Source organism: Echeneis naucrates, chromosome 14 (assembly GCF_900963305.1).
Source record: "Echeneis naucrates chromosome 14, fEcheNa1.1, whole genome shotgun sequence".
Classification (NCBI taxonomy): Eukaryota; Metazoa; Chordata; class Actinopteri; order Carangiformes; family Echeneidae; genus Echeneis; species Echeneis naucrates.
Window position 1 is genome coordinate 5,155,497 of NC_042524.1, and position 21,390 is coordinate 5,176,886.

Here is a 21,390-nt window from a genome sequence, read left to right on the forward strand (position 1 = left end):
AAACTGCAATATGTCTCCATGTCCCAGCTACTGTTTTCCAACCTAAGCTCCCCAGTCAGGCGAGCCAAAGATGCTACATTACAGCACTGTAATTACTTTTTTTGGAAAATCATAGCGGCACTGTGGGTGATGGTCCAGTTGTCTGATCCCTTTGGTCCAAACTGACCAAACTAATGCAACTTTAGTGATGCAAGTTTCCCCTTTTTCAGTAAAGTGACTGTAAATTAATTTTGAGCAGATACAATTCATGATTCCCAGATAATGTATTGCAATAAATGTGGTGATCGCAGACTTATATTCGAGCACCTTCATTAGGTTTAATTCCATCCCATAATAAGTCTCATCAGCCTCCTCAGTGCTTTGTATTTACTGTTAATTAGCATAAGTTAGCATTGCTAGCGTAGATAAACTAATATATGACCATGGTAAATAGTAGTATGTGGTTTCTTGCAGGAAAAGGAAGTTGTCAGAGTTTCAGCCACTGCTGGGCCATAATTCATCCTCTGAGGGCTAACTGATTAGCATGCTAACTTTAGCAGAAGAAAAAAACCTGATAGACACAACAGCTCACACCTTCGCCTGCTGGAGACAGTGTTTCTTCTACACAGGTAAGCAATAACAAAACTTACAAATAGCGCCTTTAAATATGAGCAACACTACAAACCCCCTTCAATTCTATGGGATCAAGTTGGAAACTGTACATTTCAAAACACAACCAAAGAAATTGTTTTTAATATATAATTTTAATGAGGGTCCTTTTTTGGAGGGGGGCCTCACCAACGACTCATCTTTACCTGTTGACTGATGAATATTGGTAAGATTTTACCCCCCCCAAAAAAAAAAAAAAATTTCATTTACTTTCTCAGCATGTTAATTTTCAAATAATACTGTGGACTTTTGAAATGTGGTCAGCTGCTGCTGTGAGATTCTGAGGTGTTAAAAGATGCTTCTTTCCCTTTTGTCATTCATTTCCTGTCTTGGGTTCTCACCCTCACTGCTCAGTCTGCAGATACATCGCAGTCGGGTTATTGCTCACCACTATTCTTGTCTACTGACGCAGTTTGCTTAGAACAGAGATCAAGCTGCGTTCCTCACACAAACACAGACGACAGAAGAAACAGTGGTTTGGATGTGTTTGGCGGAGGGGGTTAGGGCCAACATCCATTTATTGGCCAACTTATCAAACCGTTTATCTGATTGTACATCTGTGGACTTCGCAATTAGTCTGCCCACATTGACCAACCATTGACCAACTTCACCATGTGGGATACACACTCAGTGAGCGCAAGACGAAAATGATAAAGTGCTTTAAGAGTTGATTTGATCATTGATGGAAGGTGACAAGCAGCAGAGATGTGTGGTGGGATGTGGGGGTGGAGACAGAGGGAGCCACAGAGATAGGGGCTGGGACTGGAGCGAGCACAACTCCCTCACTTTTTTCCACTTCCACACTATAAAAAGCTCCAGTATCATTCATTGGTTACGACACCTCAGTTTCAGGCCCTTTGTGTGTGTGTGTGTGTGTGTGTGGGTCCCCTCACTTTGGACGTGAGCCCATTCACAGAGAGACTCCACGTCTGACATTGTCTACTCCAGCTGTAGGGTCTTTGTTGTGAACCTGAGCGTGTGTGTTTGTGTGTGCCTGTCTGTGTGTTACATTGAATGACAGGAGGAGAGAGAGGTGGGGAGAGGTGGAGAGAGAGAGAGAGAGAGAGAGAGCGAGAGAGAGAGAGAGCAGAGGAGATCTCAGGGGCAACGGCTCTGGTTGGCTCGGCTGAAAGACCAAACACAACGGGATGGATTTCTGCGCGACGTGAACACGACCACGGGGACAGCTCCCTCACAGAAGAAGAAAGGTCTGTAACTCTTCCTTTTTTCCCCCTCCAGCATTTTCATGTGTGCCCGTCCTTCAGGCAGCCTTCTTTTTTTTTTTTACTATTTAAAAATAGTTTTTTAAGAGGTAGGCAGAGCACGGGTGGTGTTTATTGCCACCATTAAGAGGGGATTCCTGCTGAATACAAAAAGGGCATCGCTCACGTCATATTTATTAGTCTCTCTTCAGTTGCCAGAAACTTTGTGCTGTGATTTATTTCTGCCTGCTGAGCTGCAGTGAGAAAACAGAAGGGGGGGGGGGAGCGATGGAAAACAAAGAGTAAAAAAGAAAACAAAATTAAGTAAAATGAATTGAAGATGTTCCAGGAGACCTGTCAGCAGCTGTGAATGAGGGTAGTGGGGAAAGGAGGGGGTCCACATATACCTTAATTCAGCAACATGGCAAATGAGCAAACTCCCATGTGTGTCGGTTGAGAAAAAGAGGGAAGGAGTGATGAGTGGAGCATTTGTGTCCCTCACCCAGACAGAGACATAAAGGAAGGGGCAATAAAAGTCTCCTTTCAGAGCAAAGGAAACAGAAACAGGGTTTGTTTGAGTTTAAAAAGATGTGGGGCTTGACCCATTCATCGTTATCATCATCATCGCAGCGCGAAAACAGGCAGAATCTGATTTATTGGCGACTGCACTCAGAACTATCAGGAGTAATTAACAGATATGAGATAGGAGGTGTAAAAATACACTTCACCACAGGGATGGACTAACACGCAAACACACAAACACTCAGAGATCAAAGCAAAAGAACTCATTATCTGCACCGGCCACTGGCTGTAAAAAAAAAAAAAAAAAAACAACCCTCCAATACTTCCCATTCATAATGATTGCTGCCTGCTGAGGTTTTGTCATATTATCTTTTTGTCAGTTCCAATAATTGTTTCACAGTATCTCCAATATCTCATTAAAACTGTGGCCTTTTGAAATCCCTAATTCATGCCCTGAATATCAGAAATATTCAGATAACAGCTGAACATAGGTGCTTGACCCCTGGTGTCGCATCGAGGGCTCTCAGGTGTGCGGCGCTGAGATTTTGTCATTCAAATGTAAAGAAGATGAATAAAAACATTTGTTTACTTCTTTGTCGACTCATTCAAATTCCACCTCTTCTTCTCAAACGTTGGACCTTGTCAGTCACACATCAGCGCTTGTGTTTATGTTTGAGCAGGGACATCGTTTTTAAGTGAACACTGAGACTATATAAAGGGCAGAGAAGTTGTTTAAATTAAAAGCAAAGCTCCAAAATGGCAGTGAAGTTGTGACGAATGCTGAGACATCACATCCAACATACTTTCATCGTCCCTGCATGTCTCTGACCTTTATACTGTATGTGTTAACGGAGCTATTTAGGTCTGCAGAGGCGATTTGGAATTCATGTGGTTAAGCCTCGGGTCTGTTTTGAGTTGATGTGGCTCAGAATACGGGATACTTGAAATGTTTGAAAATTCAGGCTACTTTCATCTCCTAGCAATCTGTGTGTGTCTGCGTGTGCACGCTCACTTAGTTTTTGGCATTTTCATATATGGGCACATATGTGAATGAATACGGCTGGTATTTGTCTTTGTTTGTGAAGTTCTTTGGCTATGAATACAATATGAGCACACACACACACACACACACACAGAATATGGCCCAAATGCCATGACATTTCGCCACACATGGATCTCGTCCATTTTTCATGAAGTGAATAGCTAATACCAGAACTGAACAGACAACAGAATATCTCTCTCTGGGTTTTAGCAAATATAAGCATCTCAGCATAAATTCATAGGATGGGTCAAGGCTATTTTCTGTCATTAAAAGATAACTCAAGGTTTGACTTAAATTAGTAAACTTGACCCTGAACGGACAAACTGTTGTTAATATATATACTGTATATTTAAAAAAAGCCTTGCGTAAAAGAAAATTCAAAATAACTCCTGAGTATCTCCTTATTTTTATTATTAATATATGGAATCAAAGGGAGCTCTAAGTGTGCTGGATATTTCTATAGACATACAGAGAACAGTGACAGTGGAAAGATTTCGGGGAGACGATGAGAAATCTGAAGGGTGAGGAACAGAGTGAAGAAAGTGGAGCAGAGGAAGTTGCATGGCGAAAAGTCTCAGGAGGAGCTTGGCTGAACATATTCCACCGGCAGTGAATGAGATTGTTTGAGGAAAGACTTGTAGAGATTGTGCAGCTCAAGGAGGAGTTTGATCAGGATGAAGGGGCCTTTGGGAGTCCAGCAGATACAGAATAGTGATGGACAAAATAGGCTCAAGCCAAGACTGAGCAAAGCAACGGTGGAGCAGAGACAGAGGAAAGCTCAAGGCACTGTGGTTTGAAGAGTCTGCAGTTGAGATAACCATGCCTATACAGAATATTAAAAGCTCTTGACAGAGCCAAGAGGGCATTGCTGGCATTGAAAAGGTTGAAATACATAATAGGAAAAAAAAAAAAAAAGAATCATAAATGAGAATGAAATGGAAAGTGTTCCTCTGCAGGAAGCCATTGATGAGCTCCAGGGTGAGGGAGGAAATGGGAAAATGAGGAGACGGAGGGGCAGACTAGTCTCAAACTACCTGAACTTTTAAATTTAAAGTTCCTGCGGCTCAACCTAAATCAATGTTATTAATGCTTGACAACCAGTCAGGCCACTGCCCTTGGCCTGTTAGAGGAATCACCACAGCCAGCTTCCATTATCCTGATCCGGCAGTCCAACAGAGAAGCCCATCGTGTTTTTAAATAGCATTGTCTTCTCAGTGGGAAAGGACTGTCAGAAAAAGCAGAAAGTAGCCACAGCATCCAGGTCTGTTAATGTCTAATGGAGCAACCAGGACATGGTCTTTGGACCCCCCCATATATATGTTTTTTTTTTTTGTTTTTTTTTTGTTTTTTTCCTCCGTCTGCTGTAAATGAAGACCCAAAAGCTGAGAGTTTTTAATTAGTATTTAGGCGAAACCCTTCCTTCCTTTTGATTTTGATAGTTAGTCAAGTTTATGAAGAAGTCAAGTACTAAGCTGATAAAGCAATGTGGAGAGCATTTTCTGCTAAGTGACCTATGGTCTCCAAGACCCAAAGCAGACGACTGCATCAAACAAAAACTGAAATTAATCCAGAGCCTTGTTACAGAGACTGAGGAACAAATGAGATTACAGCTCAGTTGAAGGGAGATAAATACGAAGGCGCAAGTTTTTCTCTCAGTCTTAGAGGAAGATGCTTTTAAACGCAGGCTCTGGTGGAGTGAATCCACATGGACAAATACTTAGCAGGGCAGGTAGGGGCACAATCTGCCCAAAGAAATTACGTTATGGTGAAAAATAAAATCCAGACAATAAATAAATCGAATGAAAACAGCAACCAGACAACTATGAACCAATGAGCCAATTAATGAATTTGTGTCTGGAACATTGTTTATGCCAATTTAACTACCATATGTCAAAGCCTCCTGACATCAATATTGGCTGGATAGCTTTAATTTCTGCTTCCTGTGTTGAATATAAATAATGTAAAGTCAACACCGTGGGCTAAAAACACATTTCTTTGGTTATAAAACAGTTCATTCCTTTAACTTGACAAATGAAACATGCCTGAAAGACAATCTATATTCTTTAGCAGGTAAATAGGAGTAGTAATGAACCCGAATCACTTAGAAGAGAGTCATCAGGATGCATGATAATGTGTGTCTGTGTATGGACTGGTGGTAGCAGATGCTTCAGCTAAATACGTTAGTTATCGCTTTGAGCTCAGATGGGCAGAAACTGACAGTCTGTTCACTAATTCATCTGCACTGTTTGTGTTGACAAGACGTCAGTCTGATATCCACAGACAGCCGGTTAGACGCTGTCAGCCAGCCAGAAGGGACAGTCCACACACAGTTCGGTCAGCATCCACTGACTCACATCCCAGAGCTAGAGACAACAGCATCTTTTCAACAAACACAAACCGAAAGCTCAGCACAGCGAGAAGCCTTTCCTGATCGTCCGGAGACAGACAGAACTGTGAAACGCAGCACGTCTGCACAGAGACAGTCAGAGATTCAAGGCGGCTTCTTTTTATCTTAGAGCATCCTTTCTCTGCATGATCCAATTTCTGTCAAGTATGAAATTTAGACAAAAGGCAGCCCTAACTGAACCACTTCCTGAAAGCAATCACTGTATACAATGAACATTTAGTGCAGTAAGAAAAGGCATTTATGTAATTTCCTCCAATAAAGGAGCATCATTTTCTCAATTAGCTCTCCCTGTTCTCCATATCTGGCTTGCAGCTCTACCTAAGGAAAACATCTCCTGGTATTTATGATACGTAGGCGACTGTGTGACCTCCTCAGCCTCAGTGGGACTGCATGGCCTTCCCTGTTAAAGTTAGCACAGGGGGGGAAAAAAAAACGCAAAATGAATGTGCTGTGTTGCCTGGATACAAAAAGCATCATTAAGTACAATTATCAGCCACTTCAGCTCACAATGAACAAGCTTCATCACAGATTCGAAAACAACCTATCATTAACGACAGCAGAGCAGAAAAGAGGAGGGGAAAGAAACGAAGCGCACCGGGGAAACGGCGAGGAAAAGCTGACATAGGAAAGGGGAAGAAGAAGAGCTAAAGCAGAGAGATGCAGCGAGATGGCGCGAGAGGGCAGCGGTTCAGTGTCATGTTCATGGATGTTTTCAATGGACACAACATGACTGACATACTGTATACAAAGAAAATGTGGCTAATGTCCACAAAATTCACATTATCAAATGATTTATGGAATGCTGGCGGCAGCAGGTGTGCAGTGAAATATCAATACTTACTCAACACAACTCTTAAAAAGCTACAAGAGAGAATGAGACAATGAAAGTTTTTTCATTGAGCTGGGAAAACCACTGGGTGTGTGTTTGATAAAGAAAACAGAAAACATCATAGAAAAGGAGTGCAGCCAAACTCAGCCAATCCCACCCCGAGGTACAATGGGCTGTAAATTAAAGAGAGAAGAGATGTTGACCGTACCATCCAGAGAGAGAGAAATGGAGAACAGCGAACAGAGAAGGACAAGAGTTTTGAGAAAGGCTGGTTGGCCCAAACTTCAAATGCAATATGACAAAAAGGGAGCTTTACCACGGCACCGATCAGTGTTACACACCAGTGAGACACAAAAGTCCAAAGGTAGACAACCACCTGTCTGCCTGCTGACAAGGGGGCAGGCAGGCGCGTGCACGCACACGCACACACACACACTGCAATTAAACACTATATAAAACATGGCTTTAGTATCAGTTCAGCCTTATTTGTCGCCTTTGAAACATAAACATAAGATGAGAGTGGATTTTCTCTCAGTAACAGCAGAATGACTGACTGAATGAATGAATGACAGAATGAATGAATGAATGAATGAACGACTTCAGCTTTAAAAGTTATGCGGTGGATTTCATGAATGACGCCGAGGCCTGCGACAACAGAGCCTCATTTGTCGCCTACATTTGTTTACATTTTCAGAAATGTAAGATCGCCGAATTCACCTTGAGCTCTTCCTGATTGGTACTAACTACTAAATATACTGAATCACTTTGGTCGGGGCGAAAAGCTGAAATCCTGATTATTCTCGGGCAAATGCTGTTTTGTTTTTATTTTATTGTCTTTACACGAAGCGTCTTTATTGGATTGTTTATTCGCCGGTAAAGTGTGAGTCACAATGAATTTTGGTATGGCCCAGTCATGTCGATGTGTGACAGTAATTTGGTGTTAAAAAGTGTCTCCTACCTGGACTCCCTCCTCCATGTCTCACGAATGGTGCTGATGAATCATGGGAAAAAAAAAAAAAAACATGACGTGACTTTGTGTCCATTTTAACATAAAGCACTAACTTCACCCTGTGAATTTCTGTCTGCCTGTCTTTTAGTTTAATCATTATTTTTTCCACTCTCTCTGTACTCCTTGTTTCTTTTCTTGTATTTTTTTTATACCTATGGTTGCTGCTGTGAAGATGAATTTCCCCAATGTGGAATAAATAAAGTGCTACGTTATCTTACGTTCATTTATAAACATATCTGACCACAAAAACCTAAAACGTCACCAGAGACTCTGCCGGACTTCACACAAACATGAAGTCACCTTCACTGCTACAAAATGAAATAAAACTTCATGTCTATCAATAAGCATTCAGCATGTTCTGCCTCATCTCCATAAATGTGCTGGAGGCCCCTCGGGGGCCGCACATACATACAGCTGTTGTGGGATACTATTTACTCTGCTCCCCTGAATATAATGAAAGTGGTCAGGCACATATATTGTGCAGTGGGAAATGCACAACCATGAAGTGGAGAGGACGGCGCTTGTGTGGACCTCTCGCTTTCACTCTGGTCATGGTCAATTATTCCCCTCTTTGAAGTGTCTTTCTCTGCTGTCATAGATCAAGTCAAGACACAAGGTTGCTCCAACTAAAATACAAAACAGCCTCACTGTCTCTCTCCTGCTGTCCTCCACATTACTCAGGCACGTTTCCTCTCCAGATTTGTGCTTTGCAGTGATACGTAGTGGAACATTATTAGCAGTATTAATACACAGTGGAGGAGGGGGTTGGCTCTCTTCTGTCTATATGAAAGCTGATTATGAGGAGTTTAATTTCATCAGATAAGGATGCCTTCATTTATGAGCAGCCTTCCGACTCCAGACACCAAGCCTGGCAGGCATTCAATGAGACAAGCACTCCCCCTGCTGTTACTGTTCATTACAGTCTGGTCGGGACAGGCCCTGCGGTCCAACACCCTGTCTCACTTTTTCAAGTAAACAACTCTTAATAACAGCTGAGGCAGATTTATTTTATTTTATTTTATTTCTATTTTTTTTACGACTACATCCTTTGGCTCTTCGGCAGAGAGAATTTCTAAGTTAATTTGGTTCATGAACTCCCCCACCGGTGCTCCGAAAGGGATGGAGGAAATTATCATTATTATTTGATAGAGGCCTTTTCTGTATCTGGAGCTCTCGGAGCAAATAGCTTGGCTACAGAAGTGGAATCTGATTTCCTTTCAATCTCAGCCAAGGCTGTCTGGAGGTTATCTCAGGATGTGTCAGCAAGCAAGGGGGGGGGGGGAGGGGGAGACCTGGGTCGTCTCCAGGTCTCCTTAATAATGAATGTTGAAGTTAACTGTGTTGTTGTTTCACTTTTAAATCTCACTGTTCTTTCTATTATTTTCCTTCAACAAATCAGCCAGGATGTCAGGGATAGATGTCCCACTGGTGGACTACAATGAGACTGGAATCTCTCCAGGAGATAACGGGACCTTCCTGAGATTTTCTCCAACCTCCGCCTCCACGTCAGCGGCCGCCTCAACCCCAGGACGCCAGGGCAACGTGTACGTCTACGTGTGGCTTTTTCTCGGCCTGCTGGTGTTCCTGCTGACGCTGCTCATCATCTCCCTCCACAGACTGAAGAACATCATCTCCTCCTCCTCCTCCTCCGTCCCCGACTGCAGCAGCGAAGGAGGCAGCTCCTTCACCAACATGGAGATCTGCAGCATCTCGTCTCAGAGGTCCACTGTCTCCTCCCTGTCCACCTGAGGGAGGGAGGGCGATGGGAGGGAGCACACATATAGACACACATTCTCATGTGCATTCATTCACATCGGCATGCAAATGACAGGCATAAAGACATAGACACAGAGGTCTGACGCCTCCTCACTGCGACATACAAAACACCAGGTAGAAATGAGCTGACAGCGGGCTTTACTTTGCATGCATGCACATTTTATTCCCAGCGGCGCAGTGAGTCAGGTGAGTCCATGCAGTTTGCTCAGGCACCGGGGAAATATGGCTCACAATGTGATAAAGAGGTCTGCAGGGATGAGTGTGACTGAACCCTTTAGAGCCCCACAACTGCCTCCTCGCTGCATAAGAACGAATTATTATTATTATTTTTTTTTTTTGTAAAAGTCATTTCTTGTTCTGCGCCTGTCATATTTACTGGAGAACAATCATATTTACTGTTTTGAAGTGAAGCGTTTTACAGCATGCCTCATAAAGTGTGTAGGTTACGCTGCAAAAACATAGCATTAAAATAATATTGAAGCTCAATTTGCATGCTTGTGTCTAAGTTGTTGAGTAAAGATAACTGGAAAAGTGTGTACGTGCTGAGTTGGTTTATGATTCTTCAGGTCGGGTGAAAGGAGGCGCTGTGGAAGTGAAGGTGAGAGAGAAGTGAGGGTTGTCGACCGCTGACAGACAGGAGGCCTCTGACAGCAGCTACAGACAGACCAGGTCAAAAGTGACAGAAAGTACAAGATGAAATGTTGGTCCTGAAAGACAAGTTCTGCTGGCGTAACGGATTACTCTCCCCTGCCTGTCAGCTCATGTGGTGTCCAATTTCATTTTAAGATACTGTAATGGCTGTTTCTGCCTGAGCTACAATGGAAACCCCCCCACGCACACACACACGCACACACACACACACAAACCAAACCCAGACATGCTGGTTTAATCTTCGTCACAGTTTTAGACAAAATTAAGTGGCAATCAAATAACACAGGAGGCTCAGGATCACGAACAGCTCAGTTCTGTTAGAGATGCTCATTGTTCTCAGATTAATCTGTTTTCCAAGCCCAACTCTTACATATCTTCACAAAAGGCTTTTTTTTTTTTGAAGTACTCTCTGTTGTCCATGCTTTATATGCAGTAAGTGCAATTCTTTTGCATATAATTAGAAAAAAATTAAGTTTTTTCATGGTTCTTTGTCTTGGAAAGGCAGGAAGGATTAATGTTGTATATTCTCATTGTTGTAAAAACTTAGAATTTTTAGCTCTGCTGTAGTATAACTCATCCCATCAAACTGAACCAAGAAATAATAGCACACAAATAAATGATACTTTCATAGTTAGCATCCCTTCAGTCCCAAATTGTGTTTACAGTCTTGTCATTTACAACTGCTCCTTTATTTCAGCTGAGAGTGAATCTTTGTGCAAACCAGTTTAGAGGGTATTGTGTCCGGTGCCTTCTGGTTTAAGTGATTATTTCAAATTAAGAATTTGAAATATTCTCTAATCCATTTGTTGTTTTCAAGTGAACCACGTATTAAAAAATCATTGTTTAAGTCTGGTGATGTTTAATAAAATAATACAGATTATTTTGAGTTAGAGCTCTGATTCCAGCGATAATCCTGTTTAAAAAACCGATGCTAATTGAAAACACAGGCATCTATTATTAGGATGTGTGTGGACAGCCTGGACTTGTTGAACTAATCTTTTGTGTGACTCACGAGTCATCTCATCGGGTGATTTGTTCTTTTTACCTGGTCCAGGCTCTGATTCGTTCACAAACAGGTCTTTCTCTCTGTCTCTGGTCCCAGATGGGTCCAGCCTAGTCTCTAGTGTTGGGGGGGTCTGGACTCTGGCCCAAAAGCAGCAGTGCCAAGCCGCCTGCCTCCCTAATGAAGACACCCTGAAGCCTTCCTCAGTTTCTTGTGTGTTAATGCTTCCACAAATACTTGAGTCTCAATACCTACCTGGCATGATGTATTGGCCTGTATGCCTGGTGACTGCGAATTTATCTCTGTGATTCATGAGCTAACAAATGCCATTAATGGCTGCTTCCTCTCTGCCACACTGAACCTACTTGTAATGCCATTTTGCTGTTATCACTATTTGATTACCGAATCTGCAGCATAAAGTACATTAACTGAAACTCCCAGAACCTGAGCACAGCACTCCAGCAGAAGTCCAAAGTGGAAAAGGGCCATTAGTTCAAGCATGCCAATTCAAAAATGGGTTAAAGGGGAGATGATGTGGGACCAGAGCAAATAATACACATATACATCTCTCTATGCGTTTGTATTTTTTGGAAGCGTTTAAGAACATGACTGATATTATCAGACATCTGGAAAGAAAATCATAGCAATGCAACTATTTCAGCGATGTAATCAATGAGGTTTCGCATACAAGATATCTCATTACCCGTGTCAGGATAGCAGATTCTAATAAATATGACAACGAGATGTTATTGATTTCTCTTTTCCTGTCTCCATGAAGAACAAGAGAGCTTCAATAATAATACTTCCAATGAATAGTCAAGTCATCAAATTCTTTGCATATTTTATTTTTCTTATGATTTTTTTTTTCAACTCACACATGTCATATTTTACATCTTTGCAATAAAACATGAATACAATAGTTTTTAGGGTTTCATAGATCCAAAAATATTTAACCTTTTTTTGGATACGTAAGTTGAACCTGTCAATAGAGTATGTGCATGTGCGCATTTGATCAAGATGGCTTCACACATACAGTACAGCTCACATTTCATCCCCTCTCCGCCCTCCTTCCGACCACTATCAGCTACAGAATCATGATATTGCTTACAACGGTGAGGTTGTAAAACTTAATAATCACACATGAGCTCAACGTCTTAAATACAAACATCAATGCACAAATAATCCCGTAGGGAAAATGGACTGAAACAAAATGGCAGCCGACCAGAAAGAACCAAGCTAATAAATAATGATATGTGATTGGTGCAAAGTGCAAATACAAAACAAACTTTTACATTGATTTGATTCTCTTTTTTTAAGTAATCAACAAATGTGGGTAAGTGAAGTATTCCTTTGCGGTCTCAGTCTTATTCAGCTGATTTAGTCTCCCACCAAGCCTGAACCAAGACTATATGTACATATTTGACAAAACAATCACCAAATATACAAAGAAATCATGTCAGTCTTGTGGTTGTCATCCATGGTGGCACTGGTAAGACCTCCGTATCATCACCAACTCTGGCAAAACTCATTACCATCTTTGACACTGCCATTATTACCATCAGTCTTGTCAACATTATAATAATTATTACACAATATTTTACATACAGCAAGTCATTAATAAATTAAAGGTGATAAGCGCAGTTTGTGTAGTGAAAGAACAAGTGCAGACTCTGAAGGAAGCAGAGCCTTATTTACAGAAAAATCAGTGTTAAATCTGCTGTGGGTAAAAGAAAAGAGAAATAATAAAAATTAATGTTAGAAAATGAAACAAAATCTGATCAACTTAAATAAGAATAAAATAAAATTAACTCAAATCCCCAGGCAATTCTTTTCAAGGGTGAATTTAAGATTAAGCCAATAGCACCGGTTTTTGAGAAGTGGGTGGGGCTAGTTCATCTCTGACCATTTCTAATCAGTTTATTAGACACACTGAAGGAGTCTTAGTTAACAGTCCACCCAGATCATTCCCCCATGGTCATCCCCTCAAAAGAAAAATATTGAACACAAATATTAAAAGAAGAAAAATAAGAGAAAACAAAAGTTGGGTTCATTGTCTGTGAAGCGTTAAGCGTACCAGCAACAGCAACTGCACCAGTCCTGTGAGTGGTACGGATATGGTCGACCTCTACAAGGTCTGCTTGACTTGCTCTTTTTCCCCCCATTCTGCAGTCTGTCTATTTTATTAGCAGGGTTTGGTGTGTATCTTCGGGGTGTTATGTGTCTGTGGTTACACACGTGCGTGTACTTACACGTATGCACAGAGGAAGTGATTTCCAGCAGCACTGCCGTATCCTCAAATCAAGTAAACTTCTCTGAACGGATTAGAGCCTAAGGTCCGGTACTCGTTTTTCCTTCCTCTCAGTACCTGCAGTTTCCCCACGCTGCAGATACACAGCAGAATGCATCATCTCCTTTACCTCTTGTTCTTCTCCTCTCTCCACACTCCTTGTCCTCTAGCTGTCCACCTCAGTATCTGTTCTGGTGTTCGTAGTGCCAGCGGTTGAAGTCGATGTTGAACGCCACAATGCTGCCGGACGCCATGCCAGTGATCAGAGTCCTGAGAGCAGAGCACACACAGAGTCACCTCTGCAAACCAAACTATACGCATTCTCTGTACTATGTTTATCCACTCATATCCCTTGGACTTAAAATTCGTCAGAGGATTGGGGGGTCCCAAAAACAGTCGTCCTTAAGAAAATGCAGCCCTGAATTCAGCTGCCTTCTTACAAACGGTCGCACACAAACACGTCTAGCGGCGCCCTGTCTGATTTACCTCTGGTCATGTGACAGGTCCATGGCACGGATGCCGGCATCACAGCCTGGATAGATGTAAAGCTGTTTGAAGTCGCACGCCTGCCACACCTCCACAACTCCATTATCGCCTCCCGTCACCAAGTTCTGTCCGTCACTGCTCAGCAGGATCGCCTGGAGAGAAGAAAGAAAGCCTTGGTGAGATTCAAAGCCCCATATGACCACAGCATAGCACTTGAATGTAAACGATGATGTTTTTTTTAAATAAATATTACTTTATGTTGACAGTCTTACCCGCGTGGAATCATTGACCTCCATTTGTGCCAACAGTTTTCCATTTATGCTGAAGTTACAGAAGCGGCCTCTCTCATAGTAGATTATACAATGGCCTTCGCTGGACACTGAGATGAGGCGGGGCCGCTGACAAAGCTCTGGCCCCTCCAGGGCCCTAAGCAGGTCCCCTGTAATAGTGTGGACTAGGCACGGGCCCTCTGGAGAGTAAGACCAGAGTAATCATTCAGCTTCAGTGATGGTGAATAAATGTTACACTTCCAGGACAACCTCAATGTTGGTGCTTTGTTTTAATGTGTGGCAGCAAAACAAGAGTTTAAATATTTTATACAGGTAGTCAATATTTATTGTGCATGTAAATGTAAAATTCAGACATTTAGAAGACAGACAAACCTTTAGCTCCACTGATGACCAACCCCAGCTCTGCACAGACGGACACACACACCACCTCGTGGTCGTGTCCGGTCAGTACTGCCCTGGGAGCTGGATAGTCACCTGGAGGAGAGATCACAGTCACAAACCTCTGGGTTAAAGGTTTCTCACTCCTGGAGAGCTGCAGGGAACACACAGAGACTGGAAACATTCACATCGTGCCACCACTCACTGTTATTAGGGTTGTCCCCGATAATGTGGTGTCGTCCGCTCCAGTACCACAGAAGAAGAGTGGCGTCTCTGGAGCCTGACACAATGTAGCAGTCTCCTCCGATGTAGGACTCTGACCTAGCCAGACACGTCACCACATCCCAGTGGCCAAAAACGATCTGGGTCAGCTTTCCTGTGGAGAGGAAGCAGGGAGAGGCTTAGACCTGTGTGTGCCATCTCCTCCTGCTGGAGGGAGTTGTTTGACTTCCAGGATAGTAATTCACTATATACAGAAGCAGATTAGTTTGTCACATGTTTAAATCTCTGGACTAGCAAATACAGCAGCGCTTATTGAGCTCTTCAAATCTGCCCTAAATCAAACATTTTAAATAACACACAAATGCACACATTTTACATGTTCCACAGTTAACATCGGACCTCTGACGGTCACAAATGGCAGCTAATGTCGGCCTTGAAAGAAACTAACCGGTTTCAGTCGAATAAACACGAAAGCTCTTGTCCCAGAAGCCGCAGACCAGGATGTAGCGGTTGTCGGCAGTAACCACAAAACAGTGTGTGTTGATTTGGATGCTCTGGTCCACTAGGTCAGTGATCTGACGCTTGTTCACGCCTGAGTTGTTCGCTGGATGGGCGAGCGGAGACGGTGCGCATTAGTGTGGGCATACAGATGCATAAATGTTAACAAGGTGCTGTAATTGACTCCTCTAACCTTTCTGGATAGTTTATCACTCAGGTCAGTGATTTAAGTATCAACAATGTAGAACTAGTATTGCTGTACAGTGCACTGACCTATGAGAGGGTCCATCTCAATGGGCAGGTGATGAGCCTGTTCTAGGGAGTATCCTGGAGCTCCACGGAGGCCTGCAGGGTGGGAGGGGGATCAAACATTACACTCACACTATACACCTGCATCTCTGCACATGTTATAAAACAGGGAAGATCGCAGCTCTCAAGTGGGTTTATATTAAACCAGAGACCATATTGCTTTTGGGTCACAGCAGCTACATCAACTGTCAATGCGCTCTGACACATCAGTATTCTGGAGTCATGACTAAATTATTAATAAACTATTCAATATTAATGAGTATTCAGGTTCTGATTCATTTGCGTCAAGGAGTTCAGATAAAGGAACAGATAAAAAATGTGCAATTATAAGGAATATACATAAGAAAATAAAACACCCAACACAACACTATAAAAACACAAAACATTCGATTAACATCAGACACAAACGCATTATGAAGTGCACATTTAGAGTTATTATAGCTTTAGACCTGAAGTGGGGACCTCTGGATCTACGACCTGGGGGAAGGGCTCCATCCTTTGGGTGAGGAGGGTGGTTCGTATGACAAACATCATCTTCATACTTTGCTTCATCTCAACTACAAACTGGTAAAGTTTTTTGACTGTATCTTGAACTTTTTTGACAATTTGTGGTGACAAAATCTGTCTGTCTGTACTCAAAGCTCCCTCTGTGGTAGTTTCCGTTACAGTAAATATTTCCAAAACATGTTTAGCCATGATGACGCACACAGACAAACGCACAAGAAGAAAATGAGCCCTGCTGTTTAAGCAGCTAAAAATAAGCAATCGATAACACTCGTTTGAACTGCCTCATGACCCTGCATAATCACTTTACCATAGTTAATTACACCCAGCCTGCTGTGCTCATGAGGCAATTAATAAGGTTAATCACAACTTTAATCAAACAATATTTATATGTCAAACAAATAAAAATCCAATACAGCAAAACCAAAAGCTATGGGCTCAGTAACAACACCTGACATGAAGTACGACTTACTGACTTTGTAAGAATAAAAGGCTTCCATAGGTTGGCCTTAACTATATAACAGTTACAGCTCCATATCCCAAAGTCATATCTTTCAATTTAATTGATCCATCATCTAAGAAAACCAAAACTAAAATGATTCCATTTGCAAAAAAGAGAAAAACAGGAAATCTTCACATTTTAATAGCTGGTGCAAGGACAACTTGAGCAATTATTTCATCACTATTGTGAGGACACTGTTTTATTGTGGTAAAGTTTCATTAAAAAAAAAAAAAAAAAAAACAAAAAGCTTGATGGCAAACAATGCAATGCCATGTTTTTAGCATTGTTGGACACAAGCACTCACCAACTGTATTGTGCCAGCGGTTGACTGCAAACAGCCGGCTACATGTGACAGTGACGGCTGCTGGTATGCTGAGGTGGGGGAGCGTGTTGGCTGCGACGTGCGTGACCGGGGAGTTAGAGGGGAACTTGAGCACCATGATAACATCCTGCTGCATCTGATCCTTAAACATCAGAGGGCTCTGGGGAAGGAAACACTGGTGAGACAGACAGAGAAAGACAGCGGGACAAAGAGGGAGAGGACGAGAGAAGGGCAGAGTGAGGAGGGAAGGTCAGGAGGGTCGGAGGAGGGGGGGGGGTGAATGGAGACAGAGGTAGAGACAGAACAGATGGGACAGGGAGGGAAGGGAAAAGGTATATTAGTGGGAGCGCAGGGTCAGAGCAGGTACACACACTGAGGGTGGCTCTAGGCTCAGGAGAGGAGATGGAGGCGCTGGTTGGTCTGGGTTCAGGACTGACAGGTTTGGGTTGGGACATGGATGGCTCTGATGTGGACACACTGAGGCCTTGTGCTGCTAACGGTAGCAGGGAACACAAAGAGGCTTACGCCAGGGTGGGAGACTTGCTTTGTAAAAAAAAAAAAAAAAAAAAACAACAGCAAAAACATCAGTAAATTCACTTCTATGTAATACAGAATCATTTCATAAATCCGTTCACCCTGGGAATCGAAAACCATTCAGGTGCACTAATATTGTAAAATCTGAAAGTTCAGTATCTGCAGATACAAACCTTTCAAGCTGCAAATAAAAATGGCAAAAGCTCTTCCTTCTCCCAAAGTTATCTAGGTAACGACGACGCAAAAAAGGATATCTCTGTTTTGTATTTCAGTAGCTCTGCAGTCTGAGATATGTGCACCACATTTAATGAGGGTAAAATTTAATGGGTGAGGTATTCTCACCAGGTGCATGGCGGAGGAGCGCGGTGGGTGTGGCTCTATCAGCAGCTGGGAGGGTATCTGACCGCAGAGCTGGATCTGCATCTCAATTACCTGCAGATGCAGAAACAGAAATGACATCAACAGAGCAGGGGAAGAAGAAGGTTATGCTGAATAAACATTTATATTTATTCAAATATTACATCCATCTGATGCTTCTCCATGAAGATATTTAGCAGATGCAGATGACTGAGGGGGAGATTACCGCACTGTAATAATGAATTTCTGACTCAAACAAGACCATTGTGTGGGAAACCAACCTCGCGTTGCACTGCATCTAAATTGTCTAGGTTGACTGCTCCCTCGTAGGACAGGAAGTTGAAGACGTTAAGAGCCCGGACCGCCTCTGGCCCTCGCTGCTTGTAGCCAAATATTAGATCGATCCACTGGTGAAGCTGACATGACACAAACTCGCTCTCCAGTGCCTGTTCATGTGCACAGACGGTGGCAGAAAGAGGTCAAGAATGTGTTCAATGTCTCTCCAGGGGAATTTTCTTTTTTTTAAATAAAAGACTGACTGTGTTTCTCACCATCCGGTTAATGCGAACAAAGTCTTCGGGTTTCTTAGCCCAGGCGGGAAGCTCTATGTCACACACTGGGACTCCGTCATCACGCACCCCAAGTTCATACTCATTACTGTTGACAAACATCTCTGGCAAATAGTAGAACTCTGGGATCAGCTCCTGACAGGCACAACAGAGTCACAAGAAAAAAATTATTACTTCTTCTCTAAATTAACTTATCTCTAACCACTATATTCAAAACATCAACTGTAATGAGTTTTACAAAGTTGAAACACTCAAATTTCTTTCACAAAGCCTTAGACAATATTTGGATCTTGAAGTACAATTATACCGTTACATTTAAAGACCTTCACTAAAAAAAAAAAAAAAAAAATTATATTCTTAAATAAAAGAACATACTTAACCAATAACAGAAAATCACACTACTTTCAGTGCTTTATTGTTTTCCTATAATCATTCAGGAATAGTTACCTTGACATCGGCCGTGTCCCTCTGACAGTTCCTCCACGAGCGGCCGATGCCAGAGAAGGCTCTCTCTGGATGGTCAAACTTGCTATCATTGGCATTGAGGAAGAAAGTGGTGAAAGGCTCCTACAGACACAAGAGCAGACAAATGCAGGTCAAGAGAAGCCCTCTGTTGTCTGGCATGTCCTCAAACAGCCACTAAGGGCAATAGTTTGTGTGCATCTTAAGTAGGTACTCACTATTCTGAGCATCCACATCAGTGTTGAATGAGCGGTGGAGTACAGAGTTGTATAGTGGTGAGGTGGCGTGCTCTCGTCGTCCCACGTCTCGTAGCGCTCTGCATAAAATGCTGCTCGCTTGGGATTCAGTGCACCGATTGGCTGAAACAAACCACAGAGATATCAACAATCGGAGCTTGGACATCCATCCATCTTCTATCGCTTTTCCGTTTCCAGGTCGCGGGACTGCTGGGGCCAATCCCAGCCAACGTTCTGGGCGAGGGGCGGGGGTCCATCACAGGGCCAACACACAAAGAGAGAGGCGAACAACAACTCACACTCACATTCACACCTACGGTCAATTTAGAGTCACCAGTTAACCTAGACATGGATGTCTTTGGATGGTGGGAGGAAACCGGAGCACCTGGAGGAAACCCATGCAGACATGCAAACTCTGCACAGAAAGGACCCAGACCTTCTTACTGTGGGGCCGCAGTGCTGCCCGGAGCTTGGACAATAAAAATGAAAAGGCCCACACTGATTTGGATCATTTGTAAGAAGAGCGAACACATTTATAAAAAGATTTACAATATGAATAACACGTGAACAATCTATTTGGGGAAAAAGAAGGGCAGTGTTTTGTGTACGAGTCTTTTTACCTTAGAGAGATCTCTGAAGTTGCCAGGGAGAGTGAGATCGAGCTCCTCTGAATCATAGTTAGTCAAGACCCAGGGGAAGATGGGGTACTGGTTCAGATCATTGTAGGTCCTCCCTGCAGGGACAAAAGGTGCACGAGAGAGCGGAAAACATGACTAAGTGGAAATATAGACAGGACACCTACCTGTCACAATGTTCCCAGTCAGTGTTGTTATAGAAAACACAGCATAAATACTCACCTGACATTCTCAGAAAAATATACATTATGACATAGTGAAAAACAATGTGGCTGATTGCTTCATAGTTGTAAAATTTTCAAGCTCCAAAACTTCCAAACACAATAAATCAGGCTCGTGCTCAAACATTTAATTAGTGAGGCAAAGTTTAAGTGAAAATTACACCAGCCAAGGTCATATGTTAGTGTGATAAAAGACAATCCAACCAGGAGAGGCATAAAAGCGCAAGCTGCTGACAAACTGCTGCATGCCAGCATATTGAAAGGCTTTTGCCCAAATTTTCATTGGATGCCATTTATCTAGGGTTTTTACGAGACAATCCTTCATTTCTGTTACATACATATATTGATCTATAATGCACCTTCTGGTTTTACTGATAGATATTTGATAATATCTAAATATAAGTATTTAGATAATACAGTATGTAAAGGGTTATGAATAAAAGATAGAATTGTATATGAATAACATACTACGTTTACATTTCTGTACTTTTGCATCTCATCTATTGTCATTGTGACTGCCTTGTTTTGTGTATTTTGTTTTTAAAATGTCATACTGCTGGGTTAAAAAAGGATGATTTTAGGTACATCTTACAAGTTCAGTTTTTCGTTTTCGATAAAAATCTCGTGTGATTTGGCTTCTTTGTTCATGCACATGGAGAAAGATACAAACACAGCCAGTCTGCAGTGTCGGACTGTGCAATTATTTTTCAACACAAGACAGCACAACAGGAACTGTCGATGCAACAAAAACAAGTTTGCTCTGTTAAAATCATCACAGCAAAATGTTCTACAAAATGTCAATATCACACGAGAGAAAGTGAGCGATGCTAACGCGACTTTGGATAAGCAGTCGAAGATGGAGAAAGTGAGTATTCTGCCAGATTTGTTTTGAGAAAAAGGAAGACACCTCTGTGCTTGGCTATTAAACAGTTCATTTATTATTTATATGCTATAACTCACAAAAACAGACATGGCAGGATGAAAGCTCATGAAATATGACTAAGGCGGACTTTACCGGCAATAGTGTTGAGGAACATGAGGTACTCAAAATTGGAGATCTCTCTTCTCTGCCAGCGCTGCGTCATGTTGGATGACTTGAAGAGCTGACGAGGGGTGGCTAAGGAAATCCGCCTTGGAAACACACACACATTGAAAATGAAACTGACTTCTTTCCTTTCACTAAACCAGAAAACAGCTGTGGACCAGCAGATCTTGCACCTACCTGGCCTGGGGGAGGCCGTAACTCGTTCCTACCCCCACCCGTGGAAGACTGTAAACCACCCTCTTGACTGTGGCCTGGTCAGGGAAGTTAAACATCACAGACGCTGGAGAGAGGAAGAGACAGCAAATGGTGAATATAATGAAAACATGTCCTTAACTGTAACAACTAATGTTCAACTGGTAAAAAAAAAAACAAACAAACCACAAACTGGGTGTACATCTTATACTAGGACATAGAGGGAATGGGAGTAATCTTCATTCTGAACGA

At 42.4% G+C, this 21,390-nt stretch overlaps 2 protein-coding genes across 3 annotated transcripts in view; one reads left to right on the forward strand and one right to left on the reverse strand.

Annotated features, from left to right (window-relative positions):
* The first annotated feature begins 1,745 nt into the window (after window positions 1-1,745).
* sertm1 (serine rich and transmembrane domain containing 1) lies at window positions 1,746-9,408 on the forward strand. Its single transcript, XM_029520052.1, has 2 exons — window positions 1,746-1,856; window positions 9,059-9,408. The coding sequence occupies exon 2, from the start codon at window positions 9,064-9,066 to the stop codon at window positions 9,406-9,408; it is 345 nt and encodes a 114-aa protein (XP_029375912.1). The 5' UTR covers window positions 1,746-1,856; window positions 9,059-9,063.
* A 2,577-nt stretch (window positions 9,409-11,985) lies between these two features.
* nbeaa (neurobeachin a) overlaps window positions 11,986-21,390 on the reverse strand; it is an 85,031-nt gene continuing 75,626 nt past the window's right edge. For both annotated transcript variants that reach the window (XM_029519056.1, XM_029519055.1), the window contains exons 44-59: window positions 21,124-21,226; window positions 20,917-21,032; window positions 19,666-19,778; window positions 19,028-19,168; window positions 18,795-18,914; window positions 18,330-18,482; window positions 18,060-18,224; window positions 17,764-17,853; window positions 16,870-17,062; window positions 15,524-15,595; window positions 15,201-15,356; window positions 14,736-14,906; window positions 14,525-14,626; window positions 14,135-14,331; window positions 13,863-14,014; window positions 11,986-13,646 (exon numbers count right to left, since the gene is read on the reverse strand). In XM_029519056.1, the coding sequence (XP_029374916.1) occupies window positions 13,556-13,646; window positions 13,863-14,014; window positions 14,135-14,331; window positions 14,525-14,626; window positions 14,736-14,906; window positions 15,201-15,356; window positions 15,524-15,595; window positions 16,870-17,062; window positions 17,764-17,853; window positions 18,060-18,224; window positions 18,330-18,482; window positions 18,795-18,914; window positions 19,028-19,168; window positions 19,666-19,778; window positions 20,917-21,032; window positions 21,124-21,226 (2,135 nt within the window). In that variant the 3' untranslated portion in view covers window positions 11,986-13,555. The remainder of the gene's footprint in view (window positions 13,647-13,862; window positions 14,015-14,134; window positions 14,332-14,524; window positions 14,627-14,735; window positions 14,907-15,200; window positions 15,357-15,523; window positions 15,596-16,869; window positions 17,063-17,763; window positions 17,854-18,059; window positions 18,225-18,329; window positions 18,483-18,794; window positions 18,915-19,027; window positions 19,169-19,665; window positions 19,779-20,916; window positions 21,033-21,123; window positions 21,227-21,390) is intronic.